Below are 24,770 nucleotides of genomic sequence, written 5' to 3' on the forward strand. Positions count from 1 at the left end.
GAAACAGGAGGATAGTGATTTTTGGACAACCTCAGCTACTTAGTGAGGCCCTTTGCAGTTCAGTGAGACCGTTTCAAAATAAAGAATAAAAATAGGGCTGGGATGTAGCTTGGAGGTACACCGGCCCTGGGTTCTATCCCCAGTACCACAAAAGAAGAAAGAAATAGGAGGCATGGTATTGACTTATCTTAAAAGGTCTTTTAAAGCATGACTTGAGATTATAAAGCATTTCTCAAACACACAAAGTGCTTTATAAGGACCCAGTAAGCTTTAAGGAATGCTTTTTGAGTACATCACTTTTTGTTGTTTAAAAGAAAATACCCCATTGAAAAGTTGGTGGCATATTTGATATCACCACTGTTTAAAGAGGAATGGAGTTACAGGAATGAGAAGTATATAATTAGTAAATAATCCCTCCCCACAAGAGACTTAAGTAGGTAAGCTACAGAGAGAAAAGAAAATCTGGAGACGACACAATCAGTGCATATCAGAAATGCATTTTAATTTTTATTTGAAAACAACTTAAATTTTTAGACAAATGATTTTAGTATATAAATTTGATTTTGTTTTTATACAGAATATAAAGATTTCCCTCATTAATCTTCCATGTGAAGGGTATTCCAGGCTGGAAGGAAGATACGTTCTGCACACAAGTGTGTTGTCTTCTGTGTGCGGGACTGGAAATAAATGGTGTAGTGCTCCTACACATAAATTACATTGAGTGACATTACACATTAAAAGAGGGGAAGAGAAACGGTTTAGTTAATCAGATTCAAGAAGCAAACATGACACAAAACTGTGCAAAGAAGACCAAGTCAGTAGCTTTAGTTAGGACACTGCAGATTATATGGGAAGGTTTGAAGCAATAGTGTGCATCACATTAAAAGAGCAAGGAAGAGCTATTTATATAGAAAGGCTGGAATGAGGATTTTTCACTAAAGCAAATTAACTTCTTGTCAACTGCCAAAACAAAACAAGAGCATATGAGCATTAGTATACTGAAGGCATGTTATACCAGTTTCTGTGCAGCATGCTAAAAGTTAGTTAGAACTTCTTCACTGGTGCATATGAATCATTAATGGTCACATTTTGGCCTCTTCTCACCAAATTTCAGGCATGTCTTATTTTAGATGGAGTATAGCTTTTATCTATTATTTCATCCTGTAAAAACATATGAAGACAACGTTCATTCTGTGCCAGAGGATGACCGGCGACCCTGGGAGAAAAAAAAAATACAAATTTAGCCCAATGTTTTATAAAAGTATTGGTTTAAGATTAGAGAATATATACAATATACAATAATTATTCTGGACAACCCATAAAGATATGTTCTGTCAACTAATGGCATATTTTCTTTCCTTTGGTTCAAAGAGCAAGTTAGAGAACAGCTCATAATGGATTAACTGCACTGATGCTGGTACATCATGTATCCAATTAGCTTTTCAAATATTAGTTGGTATATTTGTAAGAAACTAGATTTTGTTTGTTTGTTTTTGGTGGTACTGGGGATGGAACCCAGGGGCTTTCTACCTCTGGGCTCTATTACCAGACCTATTTCCTATTTTATATTTTATTTGGAAACAGGGTCTCACTAAGTTGCTGAGAGCCTAAGTAGCTGAGGCTGGCTTTGAACCTGCAAGATCCTCCTGTCTCAGCCTCCCAAGTACTGGGATTACAAGTGTGCACCACCACACCTGGTTTGAAACAAATGATTTTTAATGTATAATTTGATTCTAAATATCCATTTTAATGAGAAAATACAGGATTGGAGTTAGATATACAAGGAAGCTCAATAAAAGCGCCATACTAAGACACGGGCCCAAATGTCCAGATGTTGTGTCACCTTTTCTGCCCCCAACCTCTTTTTATTTGAAAACAGGGTCTCAGTAGGTTGCTGAGAGCCTCGCTAAGTTGCTGAGGCTGGCTTTCAACCTATGATCCTCCTGTCTCCATCTCCCAAGTACTGGGATTACAAGTGTGTACCCACCACGCCTGACTCTTAAAAGTTTTCCATCATAGACTAAACATAAAACCAAACTGGGCAACTAAACTTCTATTTCAGAATTAATTTATTTATTTATTTTGCGGTACTGGAATGAAACCCAGGGGAATTCTACCTCCCAGCTACACTCTCAGCCCTATTTTTTATTTTGAAACAGGATCTCACTGAGTTGCAAAGGGCCTAAGTAGTAGCTGGGGCTGTCCTTGAACTGTGATCCTCCTGTTTCACTAGAAGTACAAGCATGTGTCACCATGCCCAGCCCTTTTAAAAATTAAAAAAAAAAAAAAATCCAACATGGCATTGCCTCCCCTCAGAAGAAAGTATGTTCATAAAAAGACAATTGAAGGCTGTGTCCTACAGTAGGTTAAAGGCTTTGTGTAACTTTTTCTTTTTCAGAGATCTTCAAATTACTAGAGAATAATTAGCGTGTAAGCTCATACAACATATTCTCTAGTTTTTTACTTACTTGGTCAAACTTAAGGGTAATGCATAATTACAGTGAGCCCTTTCTTGGCCTAACTCTATTACTTCAGCTATTTAAAAATTACTGTATTTTAGCTGGGTATAGCAGCACATACCTGTAGTCCCAACTACTCAGAAAGCTAAGGCAAGAGGACTGCCTGAGCCTAGGACTTTGGGGCCCAGCCTGGACAACACAGTAAAACCCTCTCTCTTAAAAAAGTAAAAAACTAGCTGGGCATGGTGGCTCACACTTGTAATCCCAGCATTTGGGAAGCTGAGACAGGAGGATCCTGGTTCAAGGACAGCCTCAGCTACTTAGTGAGGTCCTTTGCAACTCAGTGAGACCCTGTTTCAAAATAAAGAATAAAAAAATAGGGCTGGCTAGGGGTGTAGCTTGGAGGTAGAATGTCCCTGGGTTCCACCCTCCAGTACCACACATACACACAAAAGTAAAAAACTGTATTTCAAATGGGAATAAAATTAAATGCAAGAAACTGGTTTATCAAGATTTTCTAAAGGAACAAACAATTTTAAATCTTACATTTTCAAAAGAAAGCATTTCACCATGAAAATTTAAAAATGTACGCTTTTACACAAGACATGTTGATAATATCACCATCTGCAATCAGACAAAATGATTGCGAATGTATTGTACGTTTTATTGTTCATACTAGAACATACCTTAAATCAGAAAAAAAAATCATAAGTAAAACAGTATTTTTTAAATGCTGTAATTTTAAGTGTAATTTGCATAAATTAACCATGAAACACAAATATAAAACTTAGGTCAACACATAGCTAGCTATTCATTTCAATCACTCAGCTGTGTTAATATTTATCACTTGATATTCAATTTGTCAGATAGTTTTACTTTGTTTAAATGACACAAAGAGTTAGGAAATGGTCAAAAGGAAAGGCAATATATCATAGTTTAGCTTAACAACTAAAACACCTCAAGGAGTCTTAAAACACAGTTCGTTCACCCCTTGAGGAATAGACATCACTTACTTGTTTATAAACTGCTCCAGCCCTTGCTTCCTTTCCTCAATAAAATTGTCATCAAATATTCCATCATCTCCTCTAAAAGGAAGCTGGCGCAAAAATGCTTTCCCAGGGAGCGGGGGAACTACAACCTAGAACAACACGAGGAAAGTAAGTTCTTTATGCTGCTAAATGGGTTGTGAGCATTTATATATAATGCACAAATACTGAACACAATAATAACCTTACTATATGAGAGCCATCCCATTTTAACACTAGTTTATATATAAAAGAATTAGTAGATGGACATGGTGGCACAGGCCCATAGCCCCAGTACTTGGAAGACTGAGACAGTAGGATGGCATGTTTAAGAACAGCCCGGACAATATGAGACTCTCAGCAACCTAATGAGACCCAGGTTCAAAGAGGGGTGGGGGCATAGCTAGGAAGTCAATGCTCCTAAGTTCAATTCCCAGCGCAACACACACACACACACACACACACACACACACACACACACACACACACGCAGGATAATCAGTCAGTCTAAAGCTCCTCAAAGCAGGCAGGGCCCTCATAGCTTCTTCTGAACACAGCATTTTTCTTGACCGTGTCAACACATGAAGGCAGCATTTGATTAGTCAATACTGAAATAAAAGGTTATCATGCTTCTCAGACACTTCTGATGCCACTTGAAAACAATGCCTTATTCCAAGAGAAAACAGAGATCAAAATAAAGTTTCAATTAAATATCTACATCGTCTCTCTGCAACATGGTAGATAAGAATTCTATGGTTTATTCAACATCATCAACAACTATTTAATAGTTGCCATTCTCCCATTTTCTAAGCTAAGAAATATGTCGGCTTTCTCCCTAATTCCCCACTCTGCTACCGTTTCTTGCAAACTTTTCATTTCTTCCTTCCCATACTATTGAAATATCCCAAAATTTCCCCTTCTAAGCCTAGCCCAGGGTCAACTCATGCTGGTATCTCTCTTAGGATAATTATCTGAAGCTCAAATATTTGTTTCAATTGGATGGTAACTATTTCATAGGTTACTTTGCTTTTCCTATTCTAGTCTCTAAACCTTGACACTACCAATTTATGTTTTTGTGGTGCTGGGGATCAAACCCACAAGTGCTCTACCATGGAACTATATTGATATTTAAACCATACAACAATTAACAACTCCTTCTCCTCTTTTTTCTTTCTATTTTTGGTACTGGAGAGCAAACTCAAGGACATTCTACATCAGAACTACACCCCTAGCCCTTTTTATGTTTTATTTTGAAATAAGAGTCTCGTTAAGTTGTGCTGAGACTGGCCTCTAACCTGTGATCTTACTATCCCAGCCTCCTAAATACTGGGATTATAGGCAGGCACATGGCACATGGCTTGAACCATGTATTCTTTATACTGAGGCTTTTCATATACTGTAGAATTTTTAGCAGTATCCTCAGCCTTTATACACTAGATAACAAGAGCATCCCCAGTTAAAACAATAAAAAATGTCTGCTAGGGGACAAAACTATCCATAGTGAAGAACCACCAAACTATCCTGTTCATGTCTTCAAATAAAAAACCCTGGGCCAGGCGTGGTGGCGCATGCTTATAATCCCAGCACTTGGGAGGCTGACACAGGAGGATCGCACAGGTTTGAAGCCAGCCTCGGCTACTTAGTGAGGCTCTCAGCAACTTATTGAGACCCTGTTTCCAAATAAAGTATAAAAAAATAGATCTGAAAGTATAGCCCGGAGGAAGAAAAGCCCCTGGGTTCTATCCCCAGTACCACCAAAAAAAAAAAAAAAAAAAGAAAGAAAGAAGAATGCCCTGGGTTCAATTCTCAGTACCCCCCACTCCAAGAAAAAACCAAAAGAGTAAAAAAGGAGCTGGGAGTGGTAGCATAGGCTTATAATCCCAGTAATTAATCGGTTGAGACCGATCCCAGGTTCTAGGCTGCCCTCAACAACACAGACTCTTAGCAACTTAGTGAGAGCCAGTTTCAAAAACAAAAAATAATAAAGGGCTGGGGGTATAGCTCAGAGGTAGAATGTCCCTAGTACCCCTCCCCTTGAAAAAAAAAAAAAAAAAAGGTCCACACTCCCATTCATGGTCACAGTCTTCGAATCCTCAGAGCACTCAGAATCAGCTGCGTGGTTACTGGTGGCGTGGCTCCAGAAACAACAAGTAAGCCGCTGGTCAGCCAGCCCAGCCGAGCCAACACTGGTGATACCACTAGTCTAGGTTTCCCAGCCATTAAGGTGAAGAGACCAGCCCACCTGTCCTTCCCTGAAGAATAGGCAGGCTGCAGCAAGCAGAGATACAATTAATTGGGTTATGTTAAGACAGCAGATACCAGAGGCTGAGAGAGCCTACTCCTCTCCAGACATTATAGAGCTTTCCTGAAGCCCTTAAAGTGTGCCTTGTACCAAGCAAAAATAAAACTCCCAAGCAGCCAGGAGGCCCTGGGGTGGGTGGAGTAAAGAATCTGCAGAGACTTTAGAACTGAGAGGAGACCCTGAATCTAGGCTTTGTGGTGGGCGGAAAAGAACACCTGTACCTATAAAAGCCATTATTAAAAAAGAAAACCAAGCTGGGTGTGGTGGTGCACATTTATAATCCCAGGACTTGGGAGGCTGAGACAGGAGGAACCAGGTTTGTGGCCAGCCTCAGCTACTTAGTGAGGCCCTCTGCAACTTAGTGAGACCCTGTTTCAAAATAAAGAATAAAAACTCAGGCTGGGAGTGTAGCTTGGAGGTAGAATGTTCCTGGGTTCAATCTGCAGCACCCCCGACCCACACACACAAAGAGAAAACTAGAATCAGTGTATTAAATAAATGACCACTCTTATTTAGGATAGAATTTAACAATTTCTGAAAAAGATTACTATGTGTTTTCTTTAGACACACATTCTTCCTAACAAAATATTCAAAATAGTCATTCAAATGGGTGGTATTAAGCAGGATTAATGGCCTTAGAAAAATCTTGAATGGCTTATCCAGCTAAGAGTCTAAAGATCCTCTTCAATATCAAACTGCTATTGCTTTAGGCAGTCTAAAAAGATCTAATTAGAATTCTAACACTGAAACCATGAATCCAAAGATGTATGTGTGCATGTGTGATCAGAAAGGAAGATACATGGCAAACAATATATTGAAAGCCAATATTAGAATAAAAGCTGAAAGATCTAACTATAATGGTGAGTAAAAACAAATGTCATCTACTTTCTAGCCTAGTTTAATAGACCTTAGTTAAAAGTATTAATATATGACAAAATAACTTGATTATATTGCTAAAACAATACAATCAAGTTATCTTTTCATATGAGTAAAATGTTCACAAAAATAGATTTTTAACTAGTCTAATGTTAGATATGATATGCAATAGCCCCCACACTGGGAACTTTCTGCATATTATAAACTGATAAAAGGCCTATCGGCTTTTCTTTTTTTTTTTTTTTAACATTCTAAATAGAACTCCATAAAAAGATAACCTGAGCTGGACATAGTGGTCCATGCTTGTAATCCTAGTACTTGGGAGGCTGAAACAGGAGGATGGCAACTTCATGGCCAGATTCAGCTACTTAGTGAGATCCTCCTCAACTAAGAGACCCCGTTTCAAAATAAAGAATAAAGACGGGCGTGGTGGTACATGCTTGTAATCCCAGCATTTGGGAGGCTGAGACAGGAGGACAGCCTCAGCTACTTAGTGATGCCCTTTGCAACTCAGTAAGACCCTGTTTCAAAATAAAAGAATAAAAAAATAGGGCTGGGGGTATAGCTTGGAAGTAGAATGCCCCAGGTTTCAACCCTCAAGTTCTGTTAAAAAAAAAAAAAAAAAAAACGAAAAGAAAAAAGGAAAAAAGAAAGAAAAAGAGAGAGCCCCAAGCTGATTGTGGTGGTACATACTTGTAATCCCAGTACTTGAAAGGCTGAGACAGGAGGAGTGCAGGTTCATGTCCAACCTCCACAAATCAATGAGGCCCTCTGCAACTTAGTGAAACCCTGTTTCAAAATAGTTTGAAAAAAAAAAAGATATTGCCACCAGCAGCAGCTGCAGCAAATTCACCAAGTACACTACAGCTCCATCTGCGTACTCAACAACAGTGAGTCAAATTGCGGGCCCCAGAGGAGAAATCCCAGTACTGCACTCCCAGGGACTTGACCCAGTGGGGGAGTGGCGGTGGCAGAGATACCACACCATAGGAGAACGCCCAACCTGGCACCCCCCCATAGTCTAAAGCAGCCTCTATTGACTCCCTGGGTCTGAGACTCTGCGATACAACCCAGTAAAGGAGTAGTGGGGTCTGAGATATCACAGACTCGAGATCCAGAGCTTCCGAAATCATGGGAAAGAGGAATAACAATGGAGCAATGAATGCTCACAACCCCACAACATCAGAACCCGATAAAACAGAAATTCAGAGATTTCTAGAAGATCAAATCAGGAATATAACTGTAGAAATAATAGAGGTGTTTCGAAAAGAATTCAGAGAGAGCCAAAAAGAGATAAAGGATGCAATTAATGAAGTAAAGGCCTCAATTCAAAGTACAAACAACCGATTAGACCACATGGAGAATAGAATCTCGCTCTTAGAAGATGATCAATCCAAAAATGAATGCATAGTTTCTAATCTAGAAAAAAATATCCAACAGCAGGAATTTGACATTGAAGAAATATGGGTCCATTTTAAGAGAGCTAACCTAAGAATAATTGGAATAGAGGAGGTTTTCGAAGGTGAAACCAAAGGGATCAACAATCTCTTCAAGGAAGTAATAGCAGAAAATTTTCCAAACATAGAGCAAGAGGTCGATACACAGGTCCAGGAAACTTACAGAACTCCCTTTAGACAGGATTGGAGAAGAGGATCCCCACACCACATAATTGTCAAAATGACCAATGTGGAAGCCAAACAGAGAATCTTAAAGGCAACAAAAACAAAGGGCCAAGTGACATTCAGAGGCAAACCAATTAGAATCACTCCAGACTTCCCAAACCAAGTCATGAGAGCCAGAAGGGCTTGGAGTAACATATTCCAAACTCTGAAAGAAAACAACTTCCAGCCAAACATTTCCTACCCAGCAAAACTTTCTATCAAATTAGATGGGGAAATAAGAAGATTCCAGGATAAACAGAAACTGAAGGAATTTATGTCTTCAAAACCAGCGCTAAAGAAAATACTCAAAGAGATTAACTACAAAAAAGAAATAGGTAACACACACCAGAACCAGAGAAACAAGATTTTCCATCCAACAGACAACTAAGATTAGTTATCTGTGGAGATTCATTATATATGTTAGTCTTATACCTATCTCTAAATTGTATTGTTTGCTTTTATTTTTGTTAATTTTTAGGATTTCTAGTTGGAATATGAATATACCTTCAGATATAGAATTTGGAAATATTTTATCCCATTCTATCAGTAACTTTTAACTCTGTTTACATTGTCTTTGGATATACAATATTTTACTTTTTAGGGAGTTTTTATACCCTTCTGTTGCCTGTGCCATTGAAATCATATCCAAGAAATCACTGCCAATTTCAATGTTGTGAGGTTTTATGACCCAGATTTTCTTCCAAAAGTTTATAGTCTTAAGATTTATATTTAGGTCTTTTATCTATTTTGAGTTAATATTTGTATATGGGATTAGGTAAGGGTCCAATTTTATTCTTTTCCATGTAAGTATTATTTTTCAACACTATTTTGTTAAAAGATTATTATTTCCACCACCAAATGTTCGTGGAAACCTTGTCAAAAATAACTTGACAATATATAGAAGAATGTATCTCTAGGCTTTTATTTAACTCCAATGGTTTATATATCTGCCTTTAGAACAGTACTACACTGTTTCAATTATTGTAGCTTTATATGGTTTGAAATCAGAAAATATACATCTTCTAGCTTTGTTCTTTTTTGAGATTGTTTTGGGTATCTAGAGTCCATATTCCATATTAGGATAGATTTTTTTCTGAAAAATAAATATATAAATAAAAATACTCTCTGGTAAGAAAGAAAGCAAAAACAAATATTGAAATGTTAACTTTAAGTTATCAAAAGCTTGGTATCAGACAAATGAAACTGTTATGTGAGATTATCATTTTTAATTTTGGATAAATTGCTATAATACTAGATGTCAACCACTAAGCCAAGCATGGGAAGGAGGGATGGGAGGGAATGGGGTGGGGATCGAGTGGGGGCTGATTGGGCAATGTGTGCATGTATGTCTACAAAAGTTTTTTTGTATCCCACTATAATGTATAAATACAGTGCACCAATAAAAAATTAAAAAATAAAAAATAAAAAAAATAGGGCTGGAGGTATAGTTTTAAGATAGAATGCCCCTGGGTTCCATCCCCAGTATGATTTAAAAAAAAAAAAAAAACAAAAGATACCCAACTAAATAGGCAAAAGATCTGAGCAAACATTTTCCCAAAGAAAATACATAAATGGTCAGCAGGTACATGAAAAGATGAGCATATTATTAGCCATCTGAGAAATGAAAAAAACTACCGTGAGAGATACCACTTCATAAATACTAGGAATAACTAATTAAAAAAAGAGGATGTGAAGAGAACTCTCCTACAGTGCTGGTGGGAATGCAAAACCCAGCAACTGCACCAAGTACAGCAGTTCCAGTTATTCAAGAGGCCCCAGTAAGACAATCCTGGAGGAGCTGGGAGCCAACCTGGACCACATACTGAGACCCAGGATCTGAAACAAAAACACTGATACAACTGCTATGGAAAATAGCTTGGTAGTTCCTCAAAAGGTTAAAAAGAGTTATACAAACCAGCAACACAATCCCAGAAACATACCCAAAAGAAATATATGTCCAGACAAAAACTTGTGCACACATTTTTTTCTTAATAGCCCAAAGTAGTAACCCGAACACCCACTGAAGAAATGATGAATGGATAGGGCTGGGGATGTGGCTTAGTGGGAGGGTGCTTGTCTGGCATGCACAATGCTCTGGTTTGAATCCCAGCACCACAAAATAGGGCTGGCGGTGGGGGAATGGATAAATAAAATGTGTCTATCTATACAACTAGATATTTAGCAATAAAAGCAAATGAAGTAGCCAGGTGTGATGGTGCACACTTGTAATCCCTGTACTTGAAAGGCTGAGACAGGAGGATGGTGGTTTGAGGACAGCTTCAGCTACTTAGTGAGGCTCTCTGCAACTTAGTGAGACCCTGTTTCAAAAATAAAGAATAAAAAATAGGGCAGGGGGTTTAGCTTGGAGGTAGAATGCCCCTGGGTTCTATCCAAATAGGGCTGAGGGTATAGCTCAGAGGTACAATGCCCCTGGGTTCCAGTACCAGGAAAAAAAAAAAAAAAGGCAATGTATACTGTGCTTCCATTTATATGGCATGCTCGGAATAGGTAAGTCCAGAGAGAAAGTAGATAGTAGTTGCTTAAGGGTGGGTAAGAAGGATTTGGGACAAAACTGGTAGTAACTACTAATGGGTACAGGGTTTCTTTTACAGGGGGATAAAAATGGTCTAAAATTGACTGCAATTATGGTTGTACAACTCTATGAATATGCTAAAAACCATAGAATTGTACACTTTAAATGGGTAAATTGCATGGTATGTGAATTATATCTCAATAAAGCTGTTGCTAAAAAAGGAAATTAAAGTATACTTTGAGCAAATGTTTATTAAACATTCCAACATACCATGTGCTACGTTAAGCAAAGCCCAAAGCCTATCAAGATACTTCTTCCCCACGGTCATTAAAAATTTCTTCATTATCTAAAATTATCTCAACTTGTTTTATACAATTAGATCTTCTAACCATCTGTAATTTGTATATGGTTGAGTTATACATTTTGATTCCCAAAGAAATAGCCAGATGTTTCAACTCTATTTTCTGAATTCTTTTCCTCAGGAATGGTGAGTACCCTGTGCACTTTTCCTCCTCCTGTTATTATTACTGTTGTTATTATTCTTGTTACTAGTACTGGGGACTGACCCCAGCTGTTATGCTAAACCTGCACTCTACCACTGAGCTACACTTTTAGACCCAATAATGCTAGCTTTGTTATGAACGATAATCCCCTTTAAACACATGGGACAGCCTTTAAACTTTTACTAGTCTGCTAATCTCTGCATAACCCTAAAGCAATATTGCATTGCAAGTTTTTGTTTTTCTCTTTTGCTGTTTTTTTCCAGTGCTGGGGAATCAAATCAAGGGCCACATGCTTGGTAAAACAAGAGCTCTACCACTGAGTTACATCTCCAGCACCTAGAGTTTTAACTACTATATTCTTAAGACACATTCTTGGTATCTGGTAGCACAAATACCTGCACAATGCATAATGAAAAATGTTGGCTATTCCTGAGCTTTCTGATTCTAAAGCTCATATATACAAACACACAACTTTATAAAGACCTGCACTGAGACTTTTTTGAATTTTATTAGTTTATAAATAAGTTAGGGGATACTGCCTTACTTCCTTCAGATCTTTGCTAAAATGTCACCAGTGACGCCTTTCCCTGACTATCCCAGAGTAACTCCCCTCACACCACCTATTTCTCCTAGTTTATTAACTTTGTTTTTTTGAGTATAACATCATTTGGCATACTATTTCTTATTATTTTTCCTGCCTTCTCTTCACTAACACCTCAACTTACCAACTGTATATAAGTATCACAAGAGAGGGAATATTAATTTGTTTGAAGTTCATCTGTAACTTCTAGAACATACAGAATGAGCTGGGCGTGGTGGCGCATGCTTGTAATCCCTGTGCTTGGGAGGCGGAGACAGGATCGTGCTGGTTTGAAGCCAGCGACGCTGACTTAAGAGACCCTGTTTCCCAAATTAAAAAGTATAAAAATAGGTCTGGGAGTATAGCCCGGAGGTCGAAGGGTTTCCAGGAACCCCAGCACCACCAAAAAAAAGAAAAAGAACATACAGAATGAGCTCTTGAATGTTTGTGGATTGAATGAATCTTAAAAAGTATTCTAAATCAGAAATGGGGGGAACCAAGTGCTGTGTGTATGTATGTCACTGTTAACATAATTTACATTACGTGAGATTATAATGTACCAATAAAAGCACAGTATAAAAAATAAATCAGAAATGTATTATTTTTATTTACCAAGCTCTTTTGTCTTTCAGTGAAGTTTTAGGTTTTCTTTACATGGGTTTCGTATTTCTAGTTTTACTCCAAAGTATTTTATATTTTGATTTAAAAAATTTTTTTGGTACTAGAGGTGTTCTACCTCCAAGTTACAACCCCTGGGCTATTTTTTTTTTCTTATTTTTTGAAACAAGGTCTAAGTTCCTGTGAAACCTAGCTAAGTCTAGTCTCAAACCTGTGATCCTCTTGCCTCAGACGCTCAAGTACTACTGATATTCTTGAAGTCTGTTTTTCCTTTATATCTTCAAGGAAATATTGTGATTTTTATATGATGCTCTTGTACCTAGACATATTTATCTGGTTAAGGGCTTTTGTTTTCCCATTTCTGGTTTAACCTTCCAAAAATAACACAATCTAGTGTTCATCTACTTCAAAATTCCTAACATTTAATTCTACTACATTCTAGCTTAAAAAATTAGCTTGTTGTTATTTTAAGCATATCATACCCTTCCAAGATTCTATGCCTTTAACATCATTCTGAAGTAGGCTGAAACGCAGGATATTAGTGTGGACTTTGCTCTATTTTGTAGCAATAGCCACCAAAAGACAATACTTTGCTGGATGTGGTAGCACAAGCCTGTAATCCCAGTACTTGGAAGGCTGAGGCAGGATGCGGGTTCAAGGCAAGCCTCTTCAACTCTGGAGGATCCCTTTTCAAGATAAAGTTGGGTATGGTGGCCATGCTTCTAACCCCAGTACTTGAGAGGCTGAGATAGCCAGCCTTAGCAAGCCCTTTGCAACTTAATGAGAACTTGTTTCAAAATGAAAAAAGCCGATGGCCACATGCTTATAATCCCAGTGCTTGGGAGGCTGAGACAGGAGGATCACACAGGTTTGAACCCAGCGTCAGCTACTCAGTGAGGCTCTCGGCTCTCAGCAACTTAGTGAGACCCTGTTTTCAAATACAGTATAAAAATAGGTCTGGTAGTATAGCCCAGAGGTAGAAAAGCCCCTGGGTTCAACCCTCAGTACCACAAAATATAAATGAATAAATAAATAAGTAAAATAAAAAGAAAAAAATAGGGTTGGGGTAGCTTATAGGTAGAATGTCTGTGGGTTCCATCCCTTGTAAAACACACACAAAAAGGAAAGGAAAGAAAAGGAAAGGAAGGGAAGGAGGGAGGGAAGGAAGGGCTATGGCTCAGAGGTAGAATGCTCCTGGGTTTGATCTCTGGTATTAAAAAAAAAAAAAAAAAAAAGTGGATCCGCTTGCTTGTAATCCCAGCATTCTGGAAGCTGACACCAGAGGATCTCGGTTCCCTGATAGCCTCAGCTACTGAGTGAGGCCCTAGTGAGACCTTGTTTCAAAATAAAGAATAAAAAATACTTGGGAGGCTGAAACAGGAGGATCTTGCAAGTTTGAGGCCAGCCTCAGCCACTTAGTGAGACCCTGTTTCCAAATAAAATATAAAATAGGCCCGGGAGTTGTAGCCTGGAGATAGAAAGCCCCTGGGTTCTATCCCCAGTCCTACCAAAAAAAAAAAGAGAGAGAAGACAATTCTTTTGTGTGTGTGTATGTGTTACTGGGGGTGGTACCCAGGGGCTTTTCTATGTCCAGGCTATACTCCCAGAACTATTTTATACTTTATTTGGAAACAGGGTCTCACTAAGTTGCTGAGAAGTTGCTGAGAGCCTCACTAAGTAGCTGAGGCTGGCTTTGAACCTGTGCGATCCTCCTGTCTCAGCCTCCCAAGCGCTGGAATTACAAGCTTACGCCACCACACCTGGTGAGAAGACAAATCTTCCCAAGGTATATAAAAGTGCTTTTCAAACTGCAGGTAGCAATCCATTAATGGAGCATGGCCAGTATTTAAAAAGCTAATCTGAAAAATATTGGCATGTATAACGCAAAGACTGTTTTATGAAACTTTACGCGCGCGCGCGCGCGCGCGCACACACACACACACACACACACACACACACACATGATGATGAAAAAAATGTTACCAAGTGATTTGACCCTGTCTCTAAATAAGAAAGAGGAATTGTTGAGGGATGTACTTCAGTGGTAGATTGCTTAATAAGCACAGGGCCCTGAGTTTGAGACCTAGGCCTGAAAAAAAGTTACTTATTATGAGTTAGTAAAACAAAATAAAAGCAAATTAAATATATATAATTATACACACAAAAAATGAAAATGCAATGACATGAAATGTATCGAGGGAGAGAAACTTGGCAAATGATGTTAAACAGGAAAAATAAAACGAGGAAAAGGAAGAAAGTAATTAGCAAAAAGGTTCTAAGAAGTGTTATTCAAATGTGAATCAGGAAAGACCTCAATGGGGCTATTAAAGTAGGTAAGACAAAGAGTTCTAAAGAAAAAGTAAGATTCATCTACCTCTATCTCCCATTATACTGAGAGATTTGAAAAAAAAAAAAAGAAATATTTGCTTTTACCCATTTTATTTAAGATACTTTCCTGAGAGGTCCTGAACATCAAAACTTGGAATGCTCTACTTTAAAAATGCATTGTAAGTACTTCTTACCTTGCTCTCTCTCTCTAATTCACTTCGCAGCCACTCAAAGTCACTGTATCTTCTTCTAACAGTAGATTCCTTCAGCTTGAAAATAGGAAGATTTGTCTGAAACCAAAATAAAGTCACTCTTAAGTTGAAGCAAATTAAAGAGAATTTAAAAGATATGTTGGGGGAGGGGGGAAATCAATGGTTCTCAAACTGAATGTCCCTGGGTCCCATACACAGTACCACAAAAAAAGAAAAAGAAAATAAAAAAGGAGAAAATAAAATGTGGTTTATGGTCAAGGACTATTAGCAGAAGCAGCATGATAACCAGTATTTTATTATCAAGAACTGACTGTTAAATGTGCATATTACAAATCTTGCAGAAGACAGCAATGATTTTTTGGTGTGGTACTGGGGATTGAACCCAGGGACATTCTACCTCCAAGTTACACCCCAGGCTGTATTTTATTTTTATTTTGAAACAAGAGCCTCAGCAAGTAGTGAGAAAGCAATGACTTAACACAATGAACACTACCAAAAATGCTATTTAATGCTACATATTCTGATTATATTTTGTCCTAAACTCATTCTTTTCATACATAAGACTATAAACTGTTTTACAGCTGAAAAGAAAAAAGTAAAGTGCCATCTCAAGGAATGACTGGCTTCCTACTTTGTATACAGGGACATCAACATCTTACAAAATGCACTCTTAAGAAAAATCTACTCATTTGTTCAGCTTTGTGCCACTAGTAAATAGTTGTCATTCAGCAAAAGAAAAGCTTTTTACTCAGGATCTTAAACCCATTTTGTAGTGGTGCCAATTTTTCCCAAAGTGTATTAACTTCTCTGGGTTGTATACCTTAGAGCTTGGAATCCTCTACAGATGCTATTGGCATAACCGTGTATAGGTTTCAAGCATGAAATCAAATCTCACAAGAGGTTTAAAAGCACTTGCATTTTCTTTCCCAGGTAACCACAACATTTGTTCATTGTATTAGTGACTAAGCAAAATTGCACCTAACAAGACTCTTATTATACTAAAAGTCAATCTTACATTTAGAGATGCTGGCTTGCTATACAGAGGGGTATTCTCATTCCTTGCAGGTAATAAAATTAGGTCCCCTGGAGAGTAGGATGATAATTCCCAGAAAGAAAGCACTGGATTATTTCTCTCTAATTTCATTCATTGGCTTTTTAACCAAGTTCACCCTTCCGCATTAAAATATTAAGTCTTTGTAAGTGTCTAAAGATAGAAAGGCCTTTACAGAGTTGAGTATTTTCTGCAGGTGAGATTTTACATTTTGAATTCCCCCCTCTCAAATTACTTTACAAAAGGGATTAACTGCTCTCTTTATTCAATATGTTAAGATCAAGCTTGTGAAAAGAGATCCCTAAGAATTTTCAAACTTCTTGGTACGGAAGTCTACAAAGTTAATCTCTGAAACAACATATCAAGCTTACAGGTACAATGTTGAGGAAAGAGTGCCAATTTAGCTCATTTTACCTTCCATTTTCCCTTTTGAACTTTTGACACAATCATGATTATATCTGATTTGCCCTAAATGGGGGGGAGGAGTCTCTTCCCTTCTATGATTAGCTGATTAGCTAATAGTTGGATAGACTATTTAAAAAGGGATGATAGTTTTAAAAAATTAGTTTTCTCAGCTAGCTATGATTTCTCTTTTTGCATGATGACTACTTTAGAGTTCTGATAAAGTCATATCAATTCTGGGCTAAGTGGTAGAGCACTTTGCCTAGCTTGCATGAGGCTCTAGAGTTTGACTCTAGCACAGAGAAGAGGAAAAGGAGAGACATATACTTAATTAACCAATATAATATGTGTGAAGGAAAAAATGTATTTTTCCCCCTACAGCTTTGGGAGGATTCAAGTAGTATATATTGAGCATCTAAAAGAGGCAATAGTGATACAAAAAGTAGGGAATCATTTATAATGATGAATAAAATGTAGTGCTAGCTCTTATGAAGGTTATAATACACCAAGGTCAGAAAATAAGTATATAAGTTGGGAATGGTGGTACATGCTTGTAATCTCAGTACTTGAGAGGCTAAGACAGCTGGGGATAGGCTCTGGCTACACACACACACACACACACACACACCCTGGGAGGTAGGTCCTGGCTACACCTACACACACACACACACACACACACACACACACACACACACACACACAGAGCTGGGGGTAGGCCCTGGCTTCCTGGCACCAAAACAACAAAACAAAACTCAATAACCATAAACAAAACTGAAAGACAAGGAACAAGTTATAAACAAATATTTGCAATACATAAGAGATTAAATATAAAAAGCATAGAAAGCAATGAAATTAAAAGAATAGCATAACAAAAAAGGCAGAAAACAAAAAAGCCCCAGTGGCCATTAATGCTCAACTTTACTAAAACAAAACAGTGCAACTTAAAACAGTAATACCTGTTTTTTACTTATCAGGCAGGTATTTTAATGCCCAGTGCTGGTGAGAATAGAAAGTTATTTAAGTCAGGTGTCACCACTACTTGGTGAGGCCCTCTGCAACTCAGTGAGATAGTTCAGATAGGGCTGGGAGTGTAGTTCAGAGGTAGAATGCCCCTGGGTTCCATCCCAGTAATGCAAAAACAATTTTTTTAAATTAAAAAAAAAAAGAAAAATTAAAAACCTGTTAATGGTAGTAGAAATTGGCATAACATTTAAGGATGGTATGTTGGTGAGTCTACCACTTTTTTTTTTTTTTTTTTTTTTTTTTTTTGCAGGTCTGAGGATGGAACCCAGGGGCATTCGACCTCTGAGCTATACCTCCTTCCTTATTTTTTATTCTTTATTTTGAAAAGAGTTTCACTAAGTTACTGAAGTCCTCACTAAGTAGCTGAGGCTATCTGTGAACCCCAATTCTCCAGTCTCAGTCTCCCAAATGCTGGGATTACAAGTGTGCGCCACAACGCCCAGCTCTACCACTCTTTTAAAGACACTTTTTGAGACAAAATTTCCATTAGGAATTAACCCCACAAATATTTTCACATTTATAAAAAGATATCAATGCACAGTTGTTTTCTTTAGCATTGTTTGTATAAAAGCAAAAACAAACAGTTGGTTCCATCCCCAGTACCAAAAAAAAATTAAATTAAAAAACCAAACAGCTGGGTGTAGTGACAACATCCCTGAAATCCCAGTACTTTGGGAAGCTGAGATAGGATTTCAGGTTTGAGGCTAGCCTCAACAACTTAGTGAGACCCTGTTTCATAATACAAAATAAAAAGGGCTGGGGTTGTAGCTGAGAGGTAGAGTGCTCCTGCATTCAATCCCCACCACAAAAATAAGAAATTAAAAAGGGCTGGAAGTGTAGTGTAAAATGCCCCTAGGTTCAATCCCCAGTAACCAAAAATAAAACAAAACAAAAAAAGACTACAAAATGCTAGAAACCTAATAACTGTTACAAACACAACATATTATACAGCTTTTTTTTTAAATCTCCAAACTTATACCTCCAGCCCTATTTTATTATTACTTTGAAACAGGTTTTCACCAGGTTGATCAGTCTCACTACTTGCTGAGGCTGTCCTCCTGTCTCAGCCTTCCAAATACTGGGGTTGCAAGCAAGTAACACCACACCAAGCTTAGCATATAGCTTTCGCAAAATATAATTTAAGCAGCCTGAGTGTGGTGGCCCATGCTTGTAATTCCAGCATTCAAGAGGTAGAGACTGGAGGTTTGCGGGTTCATGGACAGCCTCAGCTACTTAGTGAGGCCCTTTGCAATTCAGTGAGACCCATGTTTCAAAATAAAGAATAAAAAATAGGGCTGGGGGTATAGCTCAGAGGTACAATGCCCCTGGGTTCCATCCCCAGTACCCCCCAGTACCCCCCACAAACACACACACACACACACACACACACACACACACACACACACACACATTTAGGCAGATACTCATCAGAAAAGCTATAAGGATGTATTACATGTTTCAGAATAGTATATATAACATGTAGCATGACACCATTTCTCTCTCTCTTTCCCTCCCTCTCTCTAGTAATATTTTTTTAGTCTTTTTAAAAATTTTTGAAACAGGGTCTCACTGGGTTACAAAGGGCCTAAGTAGCTGAGGCTGTCCAAGAACCACAATCCTCTGGTCTCTGCCTGGAATGCTGGGATTACAGTGTGCACCACCATGCCCCTTTTATTCTTTACTTTGAAACAAAGTCTCACTAAATTGCTGAAGTTAGTCTCCAACCTGTAGTCAGCCTCTGGAGGTACTAGGATTACAGGCATGTGCCATCAAGACCAACACATGACACCACTTCTATTTAAAAAGAAAAGAAAAAGCACCACTGGGTGGGGGGATGAAGAAGTATAAAGGAACTGAAAATTAATTTGGACAAAATTATTTTAATACAGGGAATTAGACAAACTGTAAGAAGACACTTGATAACTGTAAAAATAGTATGAACCAAATGCAGAGAAGAAACAGGTATAGGGTTTATTAAGTCTTATAGGGAAGCATGGAAGTATGGTTGGTCCTAGCTGGTTCTTAGGTTTAATCTGCTTGAAGTATATGGACAAGAGACTACTGAGAAAAACTATAGAAAAAAATTCCTTAACGATTTTACTTTGGCTGTCACTTAAAATACTTTTAAGATTATTCAGACAGATAGTGATGATTCTGAAATGAAAGGTAAATCAGGTTTAACATGGTTAACTCACTTATGAAAACTTGAAATTTAAATGGCAATATCTAGTATTCACTCATCCTGACTTATCTCCCCTTCCTAATTTTAAGAAAAGCTGCTCAATACTAGACTTGAGTATAAAATAAAAGCTCCAAATTTTCTATCTATTGTTAATTTATTTTCCTAATGGGTAAGAATGTCAAACTCAGTCATTTTTTCCAGGAATTTTTTTTTTTTTTAAGGTATGAAGGATGGAACCCAGGAGCCATCTACCACTGAACTACATCTCTAGTACTTTAAAAACACTGTGTCACCAGGGTGTGGTGGCACACACTTAAATCCCAGTATTTGGGGACCTGAGACAGGAGGATCACAGGTTTGCGGTCAGCCTCAGATACTTAGTGAGGCCCTCTGCAACTTAGTGAGACCCTGTTTCAAAATAAAGAATAAAGAGCTGGGTGTAGTGGTGCACACTTGTAATCCCAGCACTTGGGAGGCTGAGACAGGAGGATTGCCAGGTTCGAAGCCAGCCTCAGCTACTTAGTGAGGCTCTCAGCAACTTAGTGAAACCTTGTTTCCAAATAAAGTATAAAATAGGTTTGGGAGTATAGCTTGGAGGTAGAAAAGCCCCTGGGTTCCACCCTAGTAAAACACACACACACACACACACACACACACACACACACACACAAACACACACACTAAAAAAAACAGAACTGGGGGTGTACCTCGGTGGTAGAATGCCACTCAGTTTAACTTTCAGTGCCGCAAAAAAAAAATTTTGTCATCATAAAATATAAAAAAATAGCCAGGCGTGGTGGCACACCCCTGTAATCCCTGCGCTTGGGAGGCTGAGACAGGAGGATCGCTCAGGTTCGAAGCCAGCCTCAGCTGGCTTAAGAGACCCTGTTTCCAAATAAAATATAAAATAGGTCTGAGAGTATAGCCCGGAGGTAGAAGGCAGGGGAGTTCCATCCCCAGTACCCCCCAATATATATATTTGTGGGAAATAACAATATGGGCGCAGTGATCAGAAATAGGTAACAACTGAGAAAATAAAAATAAAGCTCATTATCAGGTAAGAATAAAAAACTACATTAGTAAATGCTGAAGAAGGTGAGTTTGGGTAATCCTGGTACACTTTAGACTTCCTGGTTTTAGCCATGGAATTATCTAAGTTTTGCAAATCATTGTTTATCTGAAACAAGGAGGCTCAGATAAACTGGAGAGCTCTCTAAGGAGCTATATAAGGAAACCAGTATTAATCATTTTAAGCTATGCCTGGATTATGGTACAAACTAACTTAAAAAAAAAAAAACAGATAAACCAGGCGTAGTGGCACATGCTTGTAATCCCAGCATTTTGGAGGCTGAGACAGGAGGCTGAGGACAGCCTCAGCTACTTAATGAGACCCTTTGCAACTCAGTGAGACCCCGTTTCAAAATAAAATAATTAAAAAAAAAATTGGGCTGGGGGTATAGCTCGAAGGTAGAATGCCCCTGGGTTCTATCCCCAGTACCACAAAATAAATAAATAAAACTTCCCCCAAAACAGAATTACCCTTTACTTATATCTCAAAGAAGTTGGCTGCCTAAAACCCATGAAGTCTATAAAACTATTTTCCCCACAAATACTATGCTGGTTAATTTGTCACTAGTATTTAACAACATTTCTTTGGAAAACTATAAAGTAGATTACCATGGGAGGCAAAAACTGAGATACAAGAATGTTCACATCTGGTACTGAAAAGGAGCTTTTAAAATCACACCTAAATATCTTTTTAAAATACTCTTATTGGTGCACTGTAATTATATATCATAGTGAGATTCAAAGTGATGCATAAACACATGCTAAGTACAGAAATCTTTTTTTTTTTTTTTTTGAGGTACAGGGAATTGAACCAAGGGGCATTCTACCTCTGAACTACATCCCCGTCCCTATTTTTATTCTTTATTCTGAAACAGGGTCTCACTAAGTTGCACAGATCCTCACTAAGTAGTTGAAGCTGACTGTGAACCTGCAATCCTCCTGTCTTAACCTAAGTACTGGGATTACAAGTGTGCACCACCATATCTGGCTATAGGAATCTTAGTGTTAGAAAACCATAACAAAAAAATCAATCCAAACTCCCTAATTCCACATCCTACCCCTACTACTGAACTTATTGATATTAGTCAATCATCAATCTGGTTATGCTTCAGAATTAGTTGGGTAAACCCAGGTGTGGTGATGCACACTTGTAATCCCAGCATTTGGGAGGCTGAGACAGGAGGGTTGTGGTTTGTGGACAGCCTCAGCTACTTAGCAAGGGCCTTTGCAACTCAGTGAAATCCTGTTTCAAAAAAGAAGAAAAATATAGGGCTGGGGGTATAGCGCGGAGGTAGAATGCCCTTGAGTTCTAGCCACAGTACAGAAAAGAAGAAGAAGAAAAAAAAAAAAAGAATTAGTTGGGTAGCATAAAACAGTATTTTAAATGGAAGTAAACTCAAATAGAGAAAACAAATACATTGAAGATACATCTCAGTTAAGTAGGTTGTGTGTGTTTGTATCTTGAGGCCAACCTCAGATTAACTAACTCAGATCAGTTTCTAAAGAAATGCACCCTTTAAAAAGTTCTCCAGAGCTGGACGTGGTGGCACACGCTTGTAATCCCCACGCTTGGGAGGCAGAGACAGGAGGACCGCGCAGGTTCGAAGCCAGCTACACTGGCTTAAGAGACCCTGTTTCCAAATAAAAATATAAAAAATAGGTGTCTGGGAGTGTAACCCAGAGGAGAAGGGTTTCCAGGAATCCCAGTACCACACACACACAAAAAAAAGTTATCCAGGGCCGGGTGTGGTGGCTCATGCTTGTAATCCCAGCACTTGGGAGGCTGAGACAGGAGGATTGTGCAGGTTTGAAGCCAGCCTCAGCTACTTAGTGAGGTTTTCAGCAATTTAGTGAGACCCTATTTCCAAATAAAATATAAAAAATAGGTCTGGGAGTATATCCTGGGGGGGGGGGTAAAACCACTGGGTTCCATCTTCAGTTCCACAAAAAAAAAAAAAAGTTCTACAGAAGCCGGGAGTGGTGGTACATGCTTGTAATCCTAGTACTTAGGAGGCTGAGACAGGAGGATTGTGTAGGTTTGAAGCCAGCCTCAGCTACTTAGTGAAGCTCTCAGCAACTTAGTGAGACCCTGTTTCCAAATAAAATATAGAAATAGGTCAGGGGGTAGCCCGGAGGTAGAAGGCTCCTGGGTTCTATCCCCAGTACCATTAAAAAAAAAAAAAAAAAAAAAAAAAATTCTCCAGAAGCTGGAAGGATCAAAGGTTCCACATCCTCAGCAATGTAGCAAGGCTCTCAGATACCTTGCAAGACTCTTTTGAGAAATAAAAAAATAAAAAGGCTAAGCCAGGCAGGGTGGGGCACACCTGTAATCCCAGTACTCAGGCTAAAACCTGGAGGATCACAGGTTCAAAGACAGCCTCAGCAAGCAGTAAGACTTTCATCAACCTAGTGAGACCTTGTTTCAAAATAAAAATAAATAAAATAGGGCTAGGGATATAGCTCCAATATAGAATGCTCCTGGGTTCCACCCCAGCACCACAAAAATAGGATCAAAATGGTTTTAAAAGCCTGACATGATGGGTCACTCCTGTAATCCCAGTACTTAGAGAAGGTTCTGACAAGAGGATTGTAGGTTCTTAGCCAGTCTCAGCAACTCAGGCTGAGATCCTGTTTCAAAATAAAATAATAAAATAGGGCTGGGGGTGTAGTTCAGAGATAGAATGCCCCTGGGTTTCATCCCACTAGTACATAAGTTTTTTCTTTTTTGGTTTCTAGTTGCTGAGGCCATCCTCAAAGCTGAGGCTCTCCTGTCTCAGCCTCCGGAGTATTAGGATTAAGCCATACATCACCATGTATGGCTTAAAAGAATCTAGCACTGCCTCTGCTCTGTTTTTTTTTTTTTTTTTCTTGTGGTACTGAGGATGGAACCCAGGGGTCTTTTACCTTCAGGGTACACCCTCAAACCTATTTTATATTTTTATTTGGAAACAGGGTCTCACTAAGTTGTTGAGAGTCTCACTAAGCTTCTGAGGCTGGCTCTGAACATAGACCATCCTGTCTCAGCTTCCCAAGTATTGGGATTACAAGCAAGTGCCACCATGCCTGCCCTGGTTATTTCTTTAATTACTTCCCCTCCACCCTGGTACTGGGGTTGAATCCAGGGGCATTCTACAGCCAAGCTATAGCCCTCTTTTTAAAACAGGGTCTCACTAGATTGATGAGAGTTTGATGAGGCTGTCCTTGAATCTGGAATCCTCCTGTCTCAGCCTCCCAAGTACTGGAATTAGAGGTATGGGCCATCATAATTGGCTTAGTCACTTTCAATCTATAATAGTCTTCCTACCTATTTGCCATTCAAGACATTGACTTTTTTTTCTTTTTGTGATATTGGGACTTGAACCCAGGGCCTTGTACATGCTAGGTGAGTGTTCTACAACTGATGTATATTCCTAGCCTTTTTTTAATTTTTAAAATGTTCAAACCGGGCGTGGTGGTGCACACTTGTAATCCCAGCATTCAGGAGGCTGAGACCAGAGGATCGCAGTTCGCGGATAGTCTCAGCTACTTAGTGAGGTCTTCTGCAACTCAGTGAGACCCGGTTTCAAAATAAAGAATAAAAAAATAGGGCAGAGGGTGTAGCTCAGAGGTAGAATGCCCCTGGGCTCTATCCCCAGACCCACGTGCACGCACACACACACACACACACAAATAAAGTTTTCAAACAAGGGTCTTGTTAAGTGACCAGGCTGGCCTTCAACTTGCAATCCTCCTGCTTCAGATTCCTCAGTAGTTAGAATTACTGGTGTGCTACTATGCCTGGCAGATGTTAATAATTTTTTAAAGAGTTCAGCTCTCTGAGCTATATCCTACATTTGAGTTTGTTTCCTCATGACCAGGTCTATATTATATATTTTTGGCAGAAATGTTGGTGCCTCTGAGGGTATCACATCAGGCGAGTAATGACAATTTATCTCCTTAATGGAGAA

The 24,770-nt window shown here is 38.7% G+C and overlaps 1 protein-coding gene across 4 annotated transcripts in view; it reads right to left on the reverse strand.

Annotated features, from left to right (window-relative positions):
• Positions 1–1,110: 1,110 nt before the first annotated feature.
• The window catches only part of SNX3 (sorting nexin 3), a gene marked incomplete at its 3' end in the record, with an annotated part of 50,832 nt that continues 27,172 nt past the window's right edge, over positions 1,111–24,770 (reverse strand). For 2 of the 4 annotated variants that reach the window (XM_080700284.1, XM_080700283.1), the window contains exons 2-4: positions 15,080–15,175; positions 3,473–3,597; positions 1,111–1,216 (exon numbers count right to left, since the gene is read on the reverse strand). In XM_080700284.1, coding sequence (XP_080556410.1) covers positions 1,111–1,216; positions 3,473–3,597; positions 15,080–15,175 — 327 coding nt within the window. The remainder of the gene's footprint in view (positions 1,217–3,472; positions 3,598–15,079; positions 15,176–24,770) is intronic. The other 2 variants (XM_080700285.1, XM_080700286.1) reach the window with 2 other exon arrangements.

Source organism: Muscardinus avellanarius, assembly GCF_963383645.1.
Source record: "Muscardinus avellanarius genome assembly, chromosome: 8".
Classification (NCBI taxonomy): domain Eukaryota; kingdom Metazoa; phylum Chordata; class Mammalia; order Rodentia; family Gliridae; genus Muscardinus; species Muscardinus avellanarius.